This window comes from Cydia fagiglandana, chromosome 23, assembly GCF_963556715.1.
Source record: "Cydia fagiglandana chromosome 23, ilCydFagi1.1, whole genome shotgun sequence".
In the NCBI taxonomy this organism is placed as follows: Eukaryota; Metazoa; Arthropoda; class Insecta; order Lepidoptera; family Tortricidae; genus Cydia; species Cydia fagiglandana.
The window spans coordinates 7,599,101-7,615,165 of NC_085954.1; the positions used below are offsets into that span (position 1 = coordinate 7,599,101).

The 16,065-nt window shown below is 37.1% G+C and overlaps 1 protein-coding gene across 1 annotated transcript; it reads left to right on the forward strand.

Annotated features, from left to right (window-relative positions):
* The first annotated feature begins 613 nt into the window (after positions 1 to 613).
* LOC134675756 (proton-coupled amino acid transporter-like protein pathetic) lies at positions 614 to 9,155 on the forward strand. Its single transcript, XM_063534066.1, has 9 exons — positions 614 to 646; positions 1,748 to 1,833; positions 3,513 to 3,657; positions 5,282 to 5,412; positions 6,054 to 6,280; positions 6,899 to 7,099; positions 7,337 to 7,442; positions 8,060 to 8,276; positions 8,907 to 9,155. The coding sequence occupies exons 1-9, from the start codon at positions 614 to 616 to the stop codon at positions 9,153 to 9,155; spliced, it is 1,395 nt and encodes a 464-aa protein (XP_063390136.1).
* The last annotated feature ends 6,910 nt before the right edge of the window (positions 9,156 to 16,065 follow it).

The window sequence follows — 16,065 nt, forward strand, 5'->3', positions numbered from 1 at the left end:
CCACCGAGGGTCCCGCACTTTTTCAGTCTTTGTTGTTATATAGTAGCACCAAACAAAGTCTGCAGCGGATTTGATAGCCCACGCAGTGTAAGTGTTATGTATACGTCATAATTTCATAGAAGTTTGACGTTTAAAGTGACACACTGCGTGGGCTATCAAAATCGCTGCAGACTTTTTACGGTCTGACTATAGCAGCAACCGAAGTACATCATCTGTGAAAATTTCATGTCATCTTGGCTAGGCCCCCAAAGGGCCTACCCTTATATTTTCATAGAAATTTGCCATGCATTATGACATTTCCACAATTTATCATTGTAAATGTATATATATTTAGCTAGTCCTATGCATGTCCTATAAATATAATAGAGTCTGTGCGGAAAGAGAAGAGTCGTGGAATGTATGGGGCTCAATACATTCCACGACTCTTCTCTTTCCGCACAGACTTTACGAAGGTCAGCAGACCTCATTACATTTACCTCTTTCCGACCTTTCAAACTTCTTGAAATTAAGAAGAATATTTTGACAGACAGTTTATAGAAATAATGTGACGGCCGCTAAATGTAATACTTAAATTTGTTGATTATATAGCCGGTGTTTTTGGACATTGGTAGACATGTCTCATGGACCAAGCTCTGGTGCACAGCCGGTAAGGATAATTACCGTAATGCCCTTTGCCTGCGCACACCAGATGCGTGTGCGTGCACGTGCGATTTGTAATATATAGATCCTTATGGGATACGGCATACCGATTGCGTGACGTGTGCGTGCACGGCTCCAACAGGGGACAGTAAAGTCATACGCGAGTACTTAACTGGTGCATGTTTGTATAATAAATACGACGATTATAGATTATTCTTACACAAAATTTTATAATCCCCACGGTCTCAAGAAGGCTTGTGTTGTGGGTACTCTGACAATGATACCTACCTACCTATCTATGTATACACTGAGAGAAAAGTACAACAAAAATACACTTAGAATTACAAAAATAAACTTAATCCGGGGACAAGGAGAGTTAACTAATAGGAACAAATTGACTTTTGCAATTTCTATTAGTTCTTGCAATTTCTATTATCTGTTTGTTGAAATTATATTTGGGATTACTGAGCTGTTTGTAGAAATAAATAAACTTTACAGAAATAGTGAAACTTCCATAATTATTACTAAAACTTAATTTTTTTCCCCAGTACAGAACTGTTTTTTAATTCCTGGTGATGATTTTACTCTCAGTGTACCAATCATCAATACTTAAAGCTATGCTCTTGTCGGTGGAGTAATCGCCACTCGCCACTCTTCTTTTTGCTGGGCCAGCCTTTTAACTCCCTCGTACGACACGGCAGAATCTCTATCTTTTATTTGGCTGAGATATGTGAGCCTGGGCCTTCCTCTGCGTCTTTTCCCCTCAATCTTGCCCTCCAGGATGTTTAAAAAGAATCTGTCGTACCGTATCAGGTGGCCAACCATCTTGTCCCTTCTGTGAGCTTTTGTGTGCAACAGGCATCTCTTCTCTCCTACCATGCTCAGGACCTCTTCGTTCGTCTTCCTTTCTGTCCAACTAATCCTTAGCATCCTCCGCCAACACCATATTTCAAAGGTCTCCAATCGCTCTCTGTCCCATTGTATATAACCTATACCTATAAAAAAAGTACTAATAATAACTATTTAATTTAAGATGGTTCGTGCGTAGTAATTACTTTTTTACCTATGTAATATAATGTCCTTAACATTTTCCCGATTCTTGTCCTAGCTTCCTCCTCTGTCAATCAAAGCAACAGGACAAGCCGCTAGAGATTATAACTTTGTCGGTGCAAGAGGCCCTATCAAAACAACCAAGTGAGTACCACCAGTATTATATTATTTGGTACAGTCAAGGAATTTAAATTCCGACCCATTTCGTACTTTGTCACAGTGACAATCAATATGAAAGCCGCTAGAGACCTCATACGGTTGTCACTGTGACAAAGTACGAAATGGGTCGGAATTTAAATTCCTTGACTGTACCACCAGAATAGGGTATTTGACGACTAGTCAAATCAGTTTCTATTTTCGAACTGTCAAAACGATTTTGCTGCTATGGAATTCATATGAAACACTAGCGTGTGATGTGACGTCACGATTAGGGCATGCAGTACCGGTCCCGGTACTAAGAATTTCATTTCCCGGTTCTAGGCATGGCAGGAACTGGGAGTCCCGGTTCTTCCCGCTTCTCAAGGCATCTTTTGATTACTTTTAAGAAATTGTTTGTGTTAGCGTACAATCTTTATGAATGACTTATTTTCATATAAATAATTGCATAAACAAACACTTAAAAATTGGCGTTCGAACCTATTTTACGAAATTAACCGGCATACATTGCCTCCGTCTGGGGCGAGCCACACGGCCGTAGCGTAGTCGATGCACTCAGTACTATGACGGCACGGCCTGCCTGCACAAAAGCCTACTTTGTCGGGTTATTTGGGTCCCCCGTTTCATAGCACCATTATTAAATTTTATATAATGTCCCGAGCTAAAGTACTAAAATATTACTACTATTGAAATGGGAATAAATAGTAATATGATGAAAACCGGGAAGTACCGGTACCGGGTCTTCAGTACCGGTTCTTTTGACACTATAAAATTCCCGAGAATTCCCGGGGATAAGAGAACCAGGAATTCCCGGGAGCATGCCATAGTCACGATCAAATTACCTACTCTTATGCTCAACGTGCTCTTACGCTCTTTACGTGGAACTGAATCTTGTATTTAGGTATCAACTTCTTATTATTAGATGGACCCATTTAAAATGAAATAATGAACCGTAACCGTCAACGTCATAATACCGGTATTTTTTGTGGTATCGTCTTGGGTCGTCCCATTCGTTTTTCGTCAAGTTCTCAAATTAGTCCTATTCTGCTTTCGTCACTCATTCTACATTCGTCACAATCGTCGGTGGCTTTCAATGTAGAATGAGTGACGAAAGCACAATAAGACTAATTTAAGAACTTGACGAAAAACGAATGGGACGACCCAAGGCGATACTTTTTTTGTATGAAGAAAAAACCGGTTCCGAGCCGTGGTAGTAATTACAGTCGGCAAGTGGTATTTCAAAAAAACCGGGCAAGTGCGAGTCGGACTCGCGCACGAAGGGTTCCGTACCATAATGCAAAAAAAAAACAAAAAAAAAACGGTCACCCATCCAAGTACTGACCACTCCCGACGTTGCTTAACTTTGGTCAAAAATCACGTTTATTGTATGGGAGCCCCATTTAAATCTTTATTTTATTCTGTTTTTAGTATTTGTTGTTATAGCGGCAACAGAAATACATCATCTGTGAAAACTTCAACTGTCTAGCTATATAGCTAGACAGTTGAAGCCACCGAACCGTGCACGGTTCGTGAGATACAGCCTGGTGACAGACGGACGGACGGACAGCGAAGTCTTAGTAATAGGGTCCCGTTTTATCATTTGGGTACGGAACCCTAAAAATTAAATTTTTGTCGGAATTTTTTATACATTTTGTTGTATTTTCCAGTGTTATAGAGTCCATCGGTCATCTAGTGAAGAGTTGTCTTGGAGGGGGGGTGGTGGGTATCCACGAGGCGTACAAAGGATGCGGGTTGATTTCTGCGCTCATCTTAAACGTATTTCTGGGCCTATTTGTTGGATATTGTATGCATGTAAGTAAAGATGCTTTAATAACTAATAGGGTATCTGATTCCTAGTCAAATCAGTTTCTTTTGACGAACTGTCAAAACGATTTGCTACTATGGAATTTATATGAAACACTAGCATGTGACGTCACAGTCAAATTACCCACTCTTTATAGTTTTATACGGGTTTTAAAATAGAAATCGTGTCTAAAAATAACTGCTGTCTACGTTTTATTTATCAATCTTCTGGTGCAATGAAGTATTTGAACAAATTAAATTATTTCCCAGAAAATATTTTAATTTGTTTTTTTATCAAGTAGAAACACTACTATATAAATTATAAACTGAAATAAATGTCATATACCAAGAAAAAGTGACCAAGGCCTCCAGCCACAAGCCTTCAGTAAAAAAGTGCATATACTTGGAAAATTTGACTAATGTTTCTGTGACCCCGGTGGCCGAGTGGTTCAGGCACCTGCTGCGATAGCAGAGGACGCTGGTTCGATTCCAGCCTGGGGCACTGGAGGCCTTGGTCACTTTTTCTTGGTATATGACATTTATTTCAGTTTATAATCTTCTGGTGCTTTATTTCTTGCATGGTGTAAAATAATTAATTTAAAAACAGTCATATACCCTTCAGTATTAACCCTCTGAGGTCCCCCTTTGTCATTATTGCAGTTTTGAATATTGATAAAATTAAAAAAAATCTATTTGGCTTAAATCCTTTATAAAGGCCTCGGGGACTCAGGGGGTTAAATTTAAAAAAAAAACCCTACGCACAAAAATTTCTTAATTACATAATTTTGGATAAGAGCTGATATGTTTCAAACTGCTGGATCGATTTTTATCAACGAGCTACCAATGAGTTTTTCGGAACTTATGTACGAAATATCATTTGATATTTACCAGTCGCTTTTCGGTGAAGGAAAACATCGTGAGGAAACCGGACTAATCCCAATAAGGCCTAGTTTACCCTCTGGGTTGGAAGGTCAGATGGCAGTCGCTTTCGTAAAACTAGTGCCTACGTCAAATCATGGGATTAGTTGTCAAGCGGACCCCAGGCTCTCATGAGCCGTGGCGAAATGCCGGGATAAAGCGAGGAAGAAGAAGAAGAAGAAGGATCGATTTTTATCAAACATAGCTGAGAACCACCGCAGGGAATCTTGCTGTCGCGTCAAACGTATAACATATCCCTCTTTTTGTGTCAAGAGTTAAATTACACATTCAGAGACAAGTGCGAAATATTTTTCACACTTGTCTCACAACAACACACTTGTGTTTTTGTGTTGTTGTTTGTGTTTTGTGTCTTGTGTGTTGTGTTGTTGTTTTGTGTCTTGTTGTTGTTGTTGTCTTGGGAATTCACAGTAGGTAGTAGCTAATCACAGTAATAATTATGTGAGATACCTACCTCAGACCCTTCAAACTTTGCCACCATTGGACAGAATATCTCAGAACTAATCCCACACAATCGGAGTATTTAGCAAGAAGATAGGGTACGTGAGCCACCTAAGGGCGCACCAGAGTGTGGATCAGCTACACTCTAATAACACGAGTTAAAAAATTGCCTACTCCAGGGTACACAGTCGCTGTGGCCGAAATCGGTCAGGAGTCATCATCTATCATCTATCTATCTATCTATAAAATTTTCCAGATGTTAGTCCATAACGCACAAATCATGTATGGAAGATTACAAATCCCAAGCATGTCGTATCCGGACATCGCGGAAGCCACGCTCGCCACCGGCCCGTTCATAAAGATGAGGAGATTTGCGAGACCCTTCAGGTATACCCACACATCAAATATCGCGCTAATGATTTTTTTAAGTGGAAAAATTTCGGTCTTGACCTGAACTCACGGCCTCTGCGTAGATACTCCAGCGTAGATGATCTGTAGAGTTTTAGAATTTAAGTTTTGCATCTGACTACGAAGAAAGTGGCTCTGGTTTATAATTTATAATAGATAATAAATAAAGAATATGTGCAATTAAATAGGAATTTGTGGAATTAGGATACTGTAGAGTTGAAAAACTATGGAATTAAGAATATGTAGAATTGGGAACCTGCATAATTGGTTATCTGTTAAATTGGGAATCTGTAGATTAGAGAATCTGTAGAATTGGGAATCTGTATCATTGGTTATCTGTTAAATTGGGAATCTGTATAATTGGTTCTCTGTTAAATTGGGAATCTGTAGATTAGAGAATCTGTAGAATTGGGAATCTGTATCATTGGTTATCAGTTAAATTGGGAATCTGTATCATTGGTTATCAGTTAAATTGGGAATCTGTATAATTGGTTCTCTGTTAAATTGGGAATCTGTATAATTGGTTCTCTGTTAAATTGGGAATCTGTAGATTACAGAATCTGTAGAATTGGGAATATGTAGACATACCTTAACCAAATTAACCAAATTATATTTTTCAGATATGCAGTAGACGCAACGATAGGAATAGACTTATTCGGTTCCTGCTGCGTCTACAGTGTTATCATAGCGCGCTCGATCAAGCAACTCCTCGAAGACTCCAAAACCGTCGACTCCATCAACATACGAATTCTCATTGCGTGTCTTTTCATACCCTGCATACTTATATGCTGGATCACACAGCTTAAGTACCTCGCACCATTTTCTATAGTAGCTGATATCTTTATTGGTGAGTTTTTCTTCATTTGTGACACTTGGCGATATAAGAAAAACAAGAAGACTTTCGTGAATAATGAATATATTAAATTGAACAACACCGGTAGGTAAACGTGTACCACCGAATGTCCACCATCGTACTACTAGCGCCACATGGCCAGTTTACGTTTACAACTCCGGCAACAACTTACATCACAACAACTTACATCAGCCAAATCAGCCAATATCGAATTTCTATATTCAATAGTAACTAATAATGTAGTTATACTACTGTAATCAATGGGGGATTTGTAGTCTTTGCCGCCCTAGGCCCCAGGCCCTGCAGCCGCCCCTTTCTCAGCACACATCGTATGGACTATATTTTGAGTTATTTCTTGTTATCGTCAGCGAATTTTTTCACAATTTGCCGTCCCTAAATATCTTGCCGCCCTAGGCCCGGGCCTACTAGGCCTTAGGGCAAATCCGCCACTGACTGTAATATAGTTTAAAGGTTTTCGCTTCTTTGTTTCCGCAACTCGACGTCTTTAAATTGCGCTTATTTTGAGTGATGGGCTGTCGGAATAATGAACTCCATAAATTTCTGCACTAACTTCCGAAATCCGTTGGTATACCTTAATATTTCTATTCACAGTGATCGTGGCCATTTCCACGGTATATTACGGCTCGACGGCGGCAACCAAGTCTCCCACAGAATTTCCAGTGGTCAAGAGCTTCGAAGGTTTCCTCGAGTTTGTTGGGGTGTGTGTGTTCAGCATGGAGGGCGTTGGGGTGTCCATGCCGATCGAAAACCATATGGCTAATCCACATAAATTCCCGGTCGTGCTTTTTGGAGGTCTGTATTCTGCCTAAAATAGGGTGTCCCTTATTTTACGTTTTTCAGAAATTAATAACGCATACCCCCTAAGTTTATTTTATCCCAAAACACTGAAAATAAATATCAGCTCATTCCAGTGACTGTAACCTGTGCCAACCCGTGTCAATGTCAATATCCAGAGAGGGATATGTAAGGAGAAACTGCCGTCCCCTTTCCTCTCTTAGTTCTTTATTCTAAGCTCGTCTATAATTGCAGGAATGGGTGTCGTAGTGGGTATTGTGATGACCATCGGTTTCTTCGGCTACTGGGGTTTCGGAGAATCGTCCGTGGCTCCCATCACGAATAATTTCCCTTGGGCTGTGTGAGTAATATACCGGGTGATGATGGGACTGCCTCGCTTCTGTAGCGCGTCAGGAATGTTTTCTGAGGCGGGCGTCGAGTGTATTCAGGCACGTCGCATCCCTGATGCGCCGGATGCGGGACAGTCCCAACACCATCTTGAGAATGATAGCGGAAAAACCAGACTGTCCCATAATGCTCCACTGTGAGGGACTACATTCCTCTACAAGTGTACATAAAATGGTAACAAAAATTAAGAGATTGGCTACCACTGTATTATATCTATTTGTCAATTTTAATGTGTATTATATGTTGTGTTTATGTGTAATTCTTGTATGTTTATTGTTGTGTATAGCTATGTGTGTAAATCACATGAAATAAATAATTTTGAATTTGAATTTTGAATTAAATAATTTTACGGTTTAAACTCACTTGTATTAAGTCACTCGCGCGAGATGTTTCGGAGAGCCTAGTATGTTAGTACCTAAACTTAGATGTTGGGAGGTCCAGTGCCTAACTAATGCACTTCCATTTCCAAACTGATTAATCCTTTATTTCCTGTGAAACATTCCTGAAATTTCCTAGAACTTCCTACTTTTTGGAATCTTTCTAAGATCTAATTTTGTTGACAATCCGCAGATTCCCCATAATCCTCAAGGTCCTCATGGCCCTCATGATCTACGTGACCTTCGCCTTAAACTTCTGGGTGCCGTTCGACCTGGTGTGGTACTACCTGAAGAAGAGGCACCCTGAGAACAAGCTGTGGTTCTGGGAGAGGGTGTACAGGACCGGCATGGTCATCATCATCATACTCCTCGCTGTTGCCTTCCCTGACGTCTCAAGTTTCATGGGATTTGTGAGTATAACTCAGTCATTTTACACTTTTCGCTCTTTTACCCCAAGTATTAGCTAAGCAACCTTTTCATCATTATCATCATCGTAATATCAGCCAGACGACATCCACAGTGCCATAATGACCGGTCTTGCGCCACCCGCATCCAGCGGACTCCCGTGACCTCTCATGGGTAGACCACCCACAAGGTGGTCATCAGTCCACCTTGTGGGTGGTCTACCCATTGTGAGTTATATTTTTACATTTTCACTCTTTTTTCCCCAATTTTTAGCTAAGCAACCTATTGCAACTTCTCAAATACAAATTATCTGACACATTGACTTGATCAAAAAATGAAATATTCAGGGTTTCAAGGCAAGTTTATTTAATCCTCTAAAACAAACTTTTCTACCGGGTGAAGCATACATATTTTCACTGCACCGATAAAAGGAACTGGAACTTGAAAAAAAATGCAACAAGTCAAATAAAACGACCCTATCTCTTTCTAGCTCCTCCTTCTCTAATCGAGGGGGGATTTAAATCTTCTCGAGGCAGAGGTGTAGGGTTGGAACCGGTGTAGCTTTATTTGACATTTGACGTTCTTAAGCGCATATGCATATGCTTACTTGAATAAACTATTTTCTTTTTTATCAGCTCGGTTGCTTCTGCCTTTCCCTCATGGGCTTCATATTCCCCGCCTTCATCGAGCTGTGCGTCGTGTGGGAGGACCCTGGTCTCGGCTTCATGAAGTGGCGACTCGTCAAGGCCTGCGCCATCATAATTTTTGGCATCTTGCTCTGCATCATGGGCACTATTACTAATGTCAAAGGCTTGATCAAGGCTGCGATGAAGAGTGACAGCAAGCCCGGACCAGGACCAGGACCTGCGCCTCCGCCTGCGTAATTTCAAAAATTTCAGAAAATACAAAGGTAACTTTAATATTGGTAATTGAAAATTTAGATCGCATGCAAAGATGTGACAAGCTCCGAAAGTTTGTGATGTGGAAATTTTGTAGCATTCCAACGGCATATCATTAGTTATAATTTATAATGTACCTGAGAGTTAAATATGTACAATTACCTACTTAAAATAAAACTTAAAGATGTTGGGTTACTCAATCACGAGTAGATTATTTTTCTTTAAAAAAAAGTAAAAGTATGTGTGAGAATGAGTCAGAAAATTTGTCACTGTTTTTTTTTTTAATAGGTATTACTCGTGATTCGGAGTATAATAACCCCAAATTTAAAAAATGGTATATACTATGTATATCTAGCTTAGACAGACTTAACAAGTTTTGTTAACTTGTATCTTGTAGCAGCGTTTTGGTATTTGCAAAAAGTGAGAGTGCAACACACACAGATGTAGTGCATAATTGTTTTCCATCGTATTTTCACGGAAACGTTTATATTTGTCATGCTAGTCCATTCATGTCAGTACTTTTTGTACCGAGATAGACTGAAATGGACAGACACTTTCGTGAGTTGCCGTGAAATAACGATGGAAAATAATTATATAATACTTACATCGGTTATATGTGTTATGAATGTCACAAAATAGCAAATAGGGACACTATTCAATAAATCTAGAATATATTATTTCTGTTTTTGATCATGTGTTTTATTTTATAGGTACATTTTATCAATATTTCATATTTTGTGAATGTTTTGTTAACTATAGGTTTTTGATTAAATTATTTTAGTTTTATTAGCAGTTTAATTTGTCCCTCTACAAAAGAGACCTGTAAGACCTTTAGGTACAGCCATTATTATTATAGTCAGACAACGCTAAGTTTTCATGCCAAGTGCTACGTCAAGTATGGAGTCGACCGGTCTGGCCTAGTGGGTAGTGACCCTGCCTGCGAAGCCGATGGTCCTGGGTTCGAATCCCAGTAAGGGCATTTATTTGTATGATGATACAGATTTGTTCCTGAGTCATGGGTGTTTTCTATGTATTTAAGTATTTGTGTATTATATATATCTTTGTCTGAGTACCCACAACACAAGCCTTCTTGAGCTTACTGTGGGACTTAGTCAATCTGTGTAAGAATGTCTTATAATATTTATTATTTATTTTATAGTTTATAGGGATATGTGTGCATTCTTACTGCCAAGTTTGTGTAAAATTAGCATCAGTCAGAGTCCTGTCATAATTCATTTGGTGATTCTCAAAGTATTTTTGGGCTTTCGATTCTAACTCGTTTTTCAAAATTTTCACATAACCCGCATCGCTTTTTATTACTCTTCGGTATCTTTGAGTTACATGCATACTGCCTTATTTTTTAGATACGAGATCTTTACAGAGTTATGTATAGTTGAAAGATAATTATGTTTTAATGTAGGTAGGTATACACGGTGTAACATGAGGAAACCGAATAATTTTAACCACGCATTTCTGAGGGCAAAAGAAGGAAAAAATGTTTTATTAGGTTAAAAAATAAAATAAAAAAATTGTTTTTTTTTTTGTTTTTTTTTAATATATTTTTACATAAAAAATAAATGTTATTGGTAAACTTGTCACTTAAAATTGATTTTAACATATTTTTTTCGTAAAACCTACTTTTTGCAAAGTGTTACTTGTCATTTTTTGACATCTATCAATAAGAATATTTAGACTACGTCCCATAGCAGCGACATCACGGTCTAAAAGGCCTTTTACACTATGTAACAATAAAAACTTGTTATCTCTGAAACATTATCTCTGAAACTAGGCGAATTTCAAAAAGTTTATAGGACATTTTTGTCTCTAAATATGATCAGGAATACGCTAATAAAATTATTCGGTTTCCTCATGTTACACCGTGTATAACCACAAAACTGATGCTATAGTTGTTTGTAATTAAACCGTTGAAATTAATAGCAATCACAACGAGTTACTATGTGACGTCACGGCAAAATTGCCCGCCACTTTAGGTCTAGTTATTGAGCCCTGACCGCAAAGGTGATTGTCCTCTAGGTACAGATAAGATCAATTATGTATGTAATGAGCACGAATATTTGTTCCTAGGGCGGACAGTTCCAGCATTTTCCATATATTTCAGAAGTTAAGTACCTACTCAGTGCAAGTGTTATTTATACATCATAAGTTACGTGACGTGTGCTATCAAAATCGTTACAGACTTATCTTGGTCTAAATCTATATAAATAGAGTCTGGCTACTGAAATTTTACCTAAATTATTGGCGGGAAATTCAAAAAATCTTGGGCTGGTCACACTTTGCTTAGTAGGAATTATAGTTTTGATACTAGATAATATTTTTGGTATTCTGTGCACAAGTAAGGTACCTATGGAAATAAGCTAAATAAAAGTTTACGTGCACTCAAAGTCAGCTTACATAATTTCTACCACTATTTAAAGTACAGTCAACAACAAACACATATGTTTACGTTCCAATATTTAGATTTTATAGATATTTTTCAGAACTTTTAGTTTATCCGTTTTTTTATACACTTGTCCTATTTATGAGATTCAGGCATTAATAAATTCACGTATTTAATCAAAGTAATAGGCAAATGTTAGAACTAGTACTTAAAGTATCAAAATATTTATAGAGCACCAACCTCCTAATTTGTTTACATTTGTTAGGAGTTGTAAACATTGCAGTTTTTCGTTATACAACGCTACACGTCGACTTCGCACATTGTCGTAATTATTTACGAGCTTAAATAATAGTTTGCGAACATCACTCAGTATGGAAATTATTAATATTATTAACAATAAACCCCTTATAAACCGCAAACAATTTGAATGAATGACATAAATTGACAACTCACTTTTAGCTTTTTTTTAAATCATAGACAATTGGTGATACAACAACGAAATATCTGTCAACAATTTTTGGCTAGCCAGACTCTAAACGATTTTTCTCAAAAATAAACCTTACCTACTCTATATCACGTTCTTACTCTTTGTGTCTATGCTTCTATGGTTATGTTATTGTTATTCTGACATTGACACTGCTTTACACAATCATAAATATCATAATACAATCATATTATCTCGGATATCAAAAAGTAATTTTATCCATCAAAACAATAAAACTGTTAAAATGAGTGCAAAATAACGAATGAAATGCTATACCTATTATGCCTGCTATATAAATATCAATTATGAAACTCCTATTCAAATGTATTTAATCATAATCATGTAAATCCAATACCTTAATGATAAACAGAATTAGGTTCGGATCTACGTGAATAAAAAAGCCTAAATTAATTACAAAATATCAAGATGATACCGAAACAAATGTTATTTAACCAGTCGACAAAAATAATGTAAAAATATGAACAGTTAGAGAAACATTCAGTCTGAAGTAAATGGAGAAGATTATAAGATAAACCAAAGGTAAAGATAAACTAACGTAAGTTAAACTGCACGTTTAATTGAATGTATAATAAGAATCAAAGTGAAAGAAAATGGAAACCGTAACTTTAATCCTTACGTCAAACATTTTAGACAAACCTATTAGTAAAACAGATTCAAGTAATGTTTATAGAATGAGGATAACTAATGCTAAGCTCAAACAAGTTGATAAATGCTTGAAAGAGGCATGCGGTAACAAAAACGAGAATAATATTATCAATTGTAAGAATGATGCAGAATGGACGATAAAACTCATAGAAAAACATCAAGCGTTATGTAAGAAGAACGAGAAACAGGGAAAGACTATCCTATTTTTAAATTTATTTGTGAATTGGTGGATAAGCGTCACTTCTAAATTTTGCAATTCATATTCCAAGCTAGTGGAAGATCCTATATCTCCCAGTCCTACTCCTCATTATGAAGACAATGCTGTACAAAATTCAGGTGAACTAAATCCAGACGGAAATATTAAAGATAAATGCCACCGTCCAAAACCTTGCATAGTAAATTTTTGCATCGATAATTTTAAACGCAAACAAGAAAAATCTAAAAAAGTCCAATTTACAAGTTCACGGCAGAAACACATAAAGACTTTTGAACTTTTAGACTATATCCCAGCCAAAGATAAAACGTCTGATACAGAAGAACCAAAATGTAACACAAGACAGAAGTCTTCAAAGAAAACCAAACAGTCAAAACACAAAAAGCCAACCCCATGCAACGCAGCCAAGAAAATTATGTATCCGTCGAATAGATCTTGTAAAATGAAAGTCAAACACAGAATTTCATCTATGCTAGCGAGGTTTAAAAAGAAGGAAAGATATTTTAAAATGGGGTTCATAAGAAATTTAGTATCATGGAAGTCACCTGCTTACACCAGATTTTTATAGAATATTTTTACTAAATTATCATAATGTAAACAACGACTATTGCACCATATAACTTTTTTTTCAAACGACAAAGCAAAATGTGAATAAAGCGTCATAATAAAACAAAAACAACATTAAAACTTAATAATTAAAAGAGATATGTATAGTGGTAGTGACCTACTAAACTTATTCTTTTGAGATCGGTAATAGTACATTACGAATATTACGATACAAGTGCGAAAAGTATAAAATTCGCAACGAGTGGCAGCATAAATTGAAACACGACCGAAACGAGTGTTTTAAATCGACACGAGGTCCGATTTACCTTTTCGCCCTTGTATTGTACAACGTTTAGGTACCTACAGTACATATGGCCCTTTCATTTTTTGACATAGAGGCACGTATTGTCCTTAATCCCGCCCTAGGGCTGTAAAGTAGCACCTTATGTACTGTAAAAAATAATGGGTACACTTTTCTTTTTCTTTTTATTAAATCTCTAACAATTACACAAAAGGATTCACGAAAACTCGTTCTGAATACTCGGATTCCCGGATTTTTGCATTTTAAGTCTCCGCTATGTACAAAAACTTCAAATTGTAGCATTTGTATCGAAAAACATTTCAACTTTAAAATGAAAAAAAAACTTATATATGTAACTCACACGATTTTCACTCATACTTCAGGTCATAAATAAACCTCATCAGGCCATCAATAAACGTACCTAAGTTTTACGTTTAAAAGTATGAAAAAAAAACATAATTTTTTAACTATGTAATTTGGGAGCTATAATTTACTATGCCAGAAACATACACGTACTTATATACGTAAAAAAATGTATACAAATTCGGCCTTAATACGAATGAAATAAAGCAGAGAAGTGTAAAGATCTATTGAAATATTCTTTATCCCGATATAATATCAGCAAAAAACCAAAGTCACACGAGCGAAGCCGGGGAGCAAAAACTAGTAAATAAATAAACATTCTCACAATGCTATTGAACAACTACGTATACATGAATTTATGCGTAAAAAAGTTCGATCAACTATTTTCAGTCATTATGATTTTCAATCTTATCGTTTTACATATAGAGTTTGAATTCCTTTAGCTCTAGTTGAGGTTTTTTTTACGGTCCGATATGATGACCGAGACCTCGAATACGGTCGAATTAATTCTTGCAATCTCTTTTGTCACTTCACGGCCAAATGTTATATAATTATAACATAACGTCGGGTGACATGCAAAAGTCACTAAGTACCACCACAAGTTCATAGCCATAGTGAACCATATTGGTACTACAAGAAGGTCTATTTTTGTTTAATTTTTTTTTAGTAATTAGTTACTTTTGCTTGTCATCTGACGATAATACGATAGGTATCGAGTATGAAGGCTTAACCGTTAAACATTTGGTATTATTTGATAGACTCCGACCACGATAACTTTGCACAACTTGGCATTAAGAATGCATATTATATCCCTAAGCTCCTTTGATTTAGCACTTGGCATGAAAACCTAGCGTGGTACGATTCAAGTCAAGTGGGTTTTACAATAATTGTAAAACCCACTTGACTCACTTGAGTACAATTATTGTACTTATAAAAGAAGTTCGTCAACTTACTCGCATCGACTTACTCGAATGTTGAGACGAAAACTAGGTCTTTTAACATCTTTCTTAACATAACCAGGCGTGGCTCACTCCGAGATTTCGTCGCTTTGCTACAGGTAGCTAAAAAGTACACCCGTTCCACCCCAATTTTGGGGAAAGCCACAAGCCGCGCGTGGCGCTGTCGCCACCTAGCGGCCATATCTGTGCTGATCATAACAGTCGCGTTTTGTTAGAGAGTTCTGTACCTAGTACTATTATTTATTCTGTGACATAACACAAATCAGCTTCATACAGTCAGGCCTACAAACAGTCTGCAGTTGACCATAAGATGGACCTATAAGCCTCCCCACACTAGCGTCTTTCCAGCGTCGGCGTCTAGTCAGCGCTATCGAAAATAGCGTCGCTGCGCAGTCGCGCCAACGTTGCGTCGAGCAGCACCATATAGTTGACTGAACGACGACGCTCAGGAGACGCTAGTGTGGAATGGACCTATAAGTTTTTACCAAACGCCTCAGTTAAACGGTAGTACTAGAGTCAGACCAAGATTACAATGCAGCGTTTTGTTTAGCATAGACAAGTATTATTTTAAAATTAAACTTATATGAAATTATGGCGTTTATAGTATTTTATGCAACAACAATGGTTGCATAAGAGAGGTCAAAAAAAGCGTGTGGCGTGAGTTCGTTTTCGTTAATGAAGATGCCACGAGTATTTTTTGACTCAGTTAAACAACATTGCATACAATACTTTTTCTACGACCAAGCACTTACTTTATGTATGGACGGGAAAAGAATGAATGAATGAATAAAATTAAAAAAAAAGTCTATGATTTACTTATTTGTCAGATGACATTTAAAATAAGGTTGGCAACACTGTATTTCATTCAATATTTTTTAAGTGGTCATTACACGAAGTATCGTAAAATCGTCAAAAAGATACTGCGTGTATGCACAAATTCTTTTTTTGGGGAATAGACTAAAGA

Bases quoted from the DNA above. Each gene is read 5' to 3' on its own strand.
- LOC134675756 (XM_063534066.1), top strand. From the start codon at position 614: ATGTCTCATGGACCAAGCTCTGGTGCACAGCCG. The intron at 6,281-6,898 runs GTGAGTTTTTCT...TTCTATTCACAG, and splicing joins AGTAGCTGATATCTTTATTG to TGATCGTGGCCATTTCCACG. The intron at 7,443-8,059 runs GTGAGTAATATA...GACAATCCGCAG, and splicing joins AATAATTTCCCTTGGGCTGT to ATTCCCCATAATCCTCAAGG.